Genomic DNA, 6,000 nt, shown 5'->3' with positions numbered 1-6,000 from the left:
AGCTTTGAGTGGTCACACTCATTTACCAGTTACATTATATTGCAATGGGCTGCGTAGCTTAGCAGCAAGCTACAGATACTGAGTGAGATACTGTGAGACAAAGAGAGAGGAGAGGCAGGGGGAGAAAGAGAGGGACCTGGTCGCCATGACAAATGCGCCTGTGTTGAGCAGCGAGAGGAATTACATTCCAGGACTGAGGCTGCCAGTCGTCACCGCCCTCTCAGGTTTTCAGGCGGCTGCTCTGTTCTCGTAGGGGTGGGGTCAGGTGGCTCCCAGGTAGACCAACAGCACTCCCTCTCACCTGAGTGTGTGTGGCCACCTTAGTCCTTACTCTGACACACCGCTACAGGTGTGGCTCCCTTTTCCAATAAAGACACAAACAGGGAGTACACCTAGAAGGATCTTCAAGAGACAACCATTCAACCTTTTTAAGTGCTCACTGGATTGTATGAACCATCTAAAGACCAGGGGAATTGACATGGGATATCATACATATTGACTGCTGTGGAGCTCCACAAGTTAAAAAGGTAAGCATGAAAAATCAGTGTTTGTTACTGGTGGTGTTTTAAATAGATCCATATAAACAACATGTTTCAGTTTCGACGTGACATACGAAAATGATTTGGAAAGAGAATGGGATAGAACAATTCTAGCAGTAAGATGAGTTAATGGATAAACCCTAAATTGAGAAAGATCCTACAGTGAGTTTTGGATCAGGAATATGCAGGAAAATTATGAAGCAGAGGGAATGAAAATGGGAAAAAAGAAACATTTAAGTGTAATTCTACTCTATTGTGATGCTCCTCTTTTCCCCAAATGTCTCGAATGTCAAGCAGAACAAAACCAGAGCTTTTGTAGTTTCAGAATTCTCTTTATAACCATAGTTGTTTTTTCAATGTCTTTTACAGGAGTATTCTTGGAAAACCAGTTCAAGTCACCAGAGGAAACCAGAACAAATGGTGACAGCAAAGCTTCATGTTCAGATCAGTCTCAGAGCCTCAATAACCAGTCTGAGATCTAAGACATTGACAGTCACAGACCCTATCTGCCTGTGTTTCGTCCTCTCAGCCTTCTAGAACCAGCCATCATGAATCTGTCTCTGGACAGCTCTTATGGAGACGTGACCATCCCTCGGGCCAAGCTACGTTCTACAGAGGACAGCACAATCATCATTAACCCCATGGCCCTGGAAAGTACCCACAGCAACCGCAACTCCTCCCTCAACCCGTACGGCGCCTTCAAACCCAGCGGGGAGTCGCTAGCCCCGTCAGAAGTAACCAAGGATGGGGACGGTGATGGTGGCGCCTCAAACCCCCATCGCTACAACGCCCAGACCTCCTACACAGTGATGGAGGACACTGAAGAGGAGGTGGGACGCTCTCGGGCCTGCTGCCTGCGCTGCCGACGGAAGTGAACTGGCAACCTCCACCCAGATCAGGAAACAGTCAAACAACGCCCGGCTGCAAAGGATTCTGGGTATATGAACTAAGACAATCAAGGGACACTGTCGGAAGACACTGTCCAATCTGGTGTTACCAGCTGGTTTAAAAGCCAAAGCCATCACTGGTGAAACGTGTAGGTTTTTAAGGATTCATCAGTGATATCATTTATATTTAATGCAATTTCCAAAGGGATTCTTCTCGGGATTCGATGCAAGATGCGCTCACAGCCACTATGGCAGAATCTGCCTTTGAAACAGAAGTTTTACATAAGCCTTTCACTTACGACTTTGTATGCTTGCTTTTTTTCTTACATTGACATTTGAGTCATTTAGCAGACGCTCTTATCCAGAGCGACTTAGTTAGTGAGTGCATACATTTTCATACATTCTTCTAGTCGACAACACTGTGCTATATTTAGCTATGGATTTTTTTGTTAAATATTTATACCCTGATGTCTTTATGCCTTATCTGTCTGTTTGAATGACGTCAAAAAGTCCACTCTTGGGTGGATGATGCAATTAGCCAGTGTTCAGGGAGTGGTAGAGAGTAGGACAACTGATACAGTACACAAATGTCAAGGAATTAGTATGCAACAACCTTTAACTTCCTCTATCAAACCAACCCGTCACAAAGATGACATGCTAGGCCTTTGGCATGGCCGGGACAGACTTGACCGCACCAGGGAGGTGGAACTAGAGGAGGGGCAGCTAGCTCAGAGGCTGGGTTAGTTTCTATGGGCTGAGTCCAGTCTTCCCAACCCAGATCACACCACAACACACCACTCTGTCCTGCTGATCCATCTGCTGGGTTGGTCGCTCTGCTGCTGATGGTTTACAATGCTGCCTTTGTGCGACTGGGTCCCAGGAAACCAGGCCCCCGCAGCCCCAGCCCCAACCATTCTGCTCTGTGTATGTGGTAGACAGTACCTCACTGTCCCCCCTGGCCAAAAAGAGCTGAAAGCGAGGCCTGACTGGATGAGATTGAAATGCAATATGGCCATGCTCATGCCGTCTTGTTTGTATGAGTTACACAAAACCACTGTATGTCCATAGTTTATGCTTGTGAAACTATTACTGAAATTCAACTCTGCATTGTTTTTTTTTAGAAATTAGATTAAATTTTTAGCAAACTTGTACAGCATATTAGGGTCACCTCATGAACTGGTTCCATGTATGAAAGCCCCTCTTAGTTCAAGACCCTAATCCCCCAACAGGATTACATGAGGACACGTGCATGAGTTCGAACTTCACTGCATGAACTGTTCTTTTTTCTCCAGTCAGCAGTGGACTACAACTACTCAGCAAAGCTCACATACTGTAACTAGGACTGAGTTAAAGGAATGTATAACAAAGATCGACACTATGTATGATTTATTTTTGTAATGATAAAGTGGAATAAAATGTTAAAATAAAGAATGTACGAATGATAATTGGGACTGTGGTATTAACTATACTGAACAAAAATATAAACGCAACATGTAAAGTGTTGGTCCCATGTTTCATGAGCTGAAATAAAATATCCCAGAAATGTTCCATTCGCACAAAAAGCTTATTTCTCTAAAATGTGCACAAATTTGTTTACATCCCTGTTAGTGAGCATTTCTCCTTGCCAAGATAATCCATCCACCTGACAGGTGTGGCATTTCAAAAAGCTGATTAAACAGCATGATCATTACACAGGTGCACCTTGTGCTGTGAACAGTAAATGGTCACTCTAAAATGTGCAGTTTTGTCACACAACACAATGCCACAGATGTCTCAAGTTTTGAGGGAGCGTGCAATTGGCATGCTGACTGCAGGAATGTCCACCAGAGCTGTTGCCATGTTCATTTCTCTACCATAAGCCGCCTCCAATGTTGGTTTAGAGAATTTGGCAGTACGTCCTACCGGCTTCACAACCGCAGACCACTTGTAACCACGCCAGTCCAGGACCTCCACATCCGGCTTCTTCACCTGCGGGATGGTCTGAGACCAGCCACCTGGACAGCTGATGAAACTCTGGGTTTGCACAACCGAAGAATTTCTGCACAAACTGTCAGAAACTGTCTATGGGAAGCTCATCTGAGTGCTCGACGTCCTCACCAGGGTCTTGACCTGACTGCAGTTCGGCGTGGTAACTGTCTTCAGTGGGCAAATACTCACCTTCGGTGGCCACTGGCATGCTGGAGAAGTGTGCTCTTTACGGATTAATCCTGGTTTCAACTGTACCGGGCAGATGGCAGACAGGATGTATGGCGTCGTGTGGGCGAGCGGTTTCCTGATGTTAACGTTGGGAACAGAGTGCCCCATGGTGGCGGTGGGGTTATGGTATGGGCAGGCAGAAGCTACAGACAATGAACACAATTGCATTTTATTGATGGCAATTTGAATGCACAGAGATGCCGTGACGAGATCCTGCCCATTGTCGTGCCAATCATCCGCCGCCATCACCTCATGTTTCAGCATGATAATGCACGGCCCCATGTCGCAAGGATCTGTACACAATTACAGGAAGCTGAAAATCTCCAAGTTCTTCCATGGCCTGGATACTCACCAGACATTGAAAATGTTTGGGATGCTCTGGATCGACAGCATGTTCCAGTTCCCGCCAACATTCCACAGGCCACAATCAACAGTCTGATCAACTCTATGCGAAGGAGATGTGTCCTGCAGCATGAGGCAAATGGTGGTCACACTAGACTGACTGGTTTTCTGATCCACGCCCCTACCTTTTTTAAAGGTATCTGTGACCAGCATATGTATATTTACATTTTAGTCATTTAGCAGACGCTCTTATCCAGAGAGACTTAGTTAGTGAGTGCATTTTTTTTCTTTTTTTTCTTTTCATACTGGCCCCCCGTGGGAATCGAACCCACAACCCTGGCGTTGCAAACGCCATGCTCTACCAACTGAGCTACATCCCTGCCGGCCATTCCCTCCCCTACCCTGGACGACGCTGGGCCAATTGTGCGCCGCCCCATGGGTCTCCCGGTTGCGGCCGGCTACGACATAGCCGTATATCTGTATTCCCAGTCATGTGAAATCCATAGATTAGGGCCTAATGAATTTATTTCAATTGACTGATTTCCTTTTATGAACTGTAACTTAGTAAAATCTTTCTTCTTTCTACCCATGACGAGGTTGAGGTGTAACAGTCACAGGACAGTGACGGCAGCAACAGAACCGGTTTAGGTTGAACTTGCTGTACTTCTCAGAGCAGGAAGTAGATGCTTAATGTTTTCAAAATAATAGGTAGACATTGTGCAGGTAGACATTTGTAAAAAATTGTTACAGATGCAAATCATGACTAAGAACTTAATCACTGGGTCAAATTGAATCTAGCATTTCTACTGTCATTCATTCACATTTAGTGATCATAATTACGATCATCATTATGTCATACTGCACTTATGAGGACAGTGGAATACACGACTTGTTCAATTTATGAAGCTACTACCCGTCTTTCGTTCACACTTACACTAACTATGTCACTTGTGAACAACAGACCATTTTATTACTGTGCCTGTGGGAGTACAGGAATGCATTCCTGCCCTTAATAGTCCTCATCTCAGTGAGCTGTCAGAGTCCCAATAACAGGTTTGAGTGCATTGCTCGGAAGCTTGTGTCATAGAACAGTTAATGCACCTGTTCCGGCTCACACGTTCCTTCAGAGGCTGTGATTTTTGAGGCATACGTAAGTCGATGTGCCCTTGAGCAAGGCACTTAACCCTAATTGCTCCTGTAAGTCGCTCTGGATAAGAGCGTCTGCTAAATGACGTAAATGTAAGTGTTCTGGAGTAGAGTGTACTATATATGGATGTATCTCCATCCCAGTCCCTGCTAGTGGAACAGGATAGGCCATTGGTGTGTCTGTTTTCTATGACAGGCATGCCTTACAAGTCTCTCCACCAAGATACTTACTGGAATAACTGGCCCTACCAGCCTCAGGTGCTCTCTGCCCATAGGCCCCCGTCCTCAGCCTGGTCAACCTTGAATGTCCTGTCCTCTATCAGTGGCGTAGCACAGTTTCGCAAGGTCCCCACCTATTTTACTCATTTTGCCATGAGGCTGAGAGAAAATGTTGCAGTATCCCCTCCCTCATGGAATGGTAGCACAAAAGCTGCTTTCCACACATTTGGAATATTTCCTGATACTAAAGTTAAATAAAAAATGTGTGTTACTGAGCCAGCAATGAAGGACACTGCATACGTAAAATACAACGATATACAACAACAACAAAAATGATGTGTGTGAAAGTGTATAGTATACATTTGTTTGAACATACAGTTACAACAAATGGGGAAATTATATTATTTTATACTAATACAATTGCTCAGAGAAATAGATTTTGCTTAACAAGTAATATGTTTTTTTTCTCAAAATGATAGGAGTTAAAAATGATTGGCACCCCTAAAGATTCTTATAAATAACATTCTAATTAACATTCTACTTTTTAAAGCCCCTGTGTAGCTCAGTTGGTAGAGCATGGCGTTTGCAACGCCAGGGTTGTGGGTTCGATTCCCACGGGGGGCCAGTATGAAAATGTATGCACTCACTAACTATAAGTTGCTCTGGATAAG

The 6,000-nt window shown here is 44.6% G+C and overlaps 1 protein-coding gene across 1 annotated transcript; it reads left to right on the top strand.

Annotated features, from left to right (window-relative positions):
- The first annotated feature begins 388 nt into the window (after positions 1-388).
- LOC311099559 (uncharacterized protein) lies at positions 389-2,968 on the top strand. The gene is made up of 3 exons (XM_084140257.1): positions 389-527; positions 909-959; positions 1,069-2,968. The coding sequence occupies exon 3, from the start codon at positions 1,088-1,090 to the stop codon at positions 1,412-1,414; it is 327 nt and encodes a 108-aa protein (XP_083996383.1). The 5' UTR covers positions 389-527; positions 909-959; positions 1,069-1,087; the 3' UTR covers positions 1,415-2,968.
- Positions 2,969-6,000: the final 3,032 nt, after the last annotated feature.

Source organism: Coregonus lavaretus (genome assembly GCF_964263955.1).
Source record: "Coregonus lavaretus genome assembly, chromosome: 24".
Lineage (NCBI taxonomy): Eukaryota > Metazoa > Chordata > Actinopteri > Salmoniformes > Salmonidae > Coregonus > Coregonus lavaretus.
The sequence above is the reverse complement of the archived record's forward strand: the minus strand, read 5'-3'. Positions and strand labels throughout refer to the sequence as shown.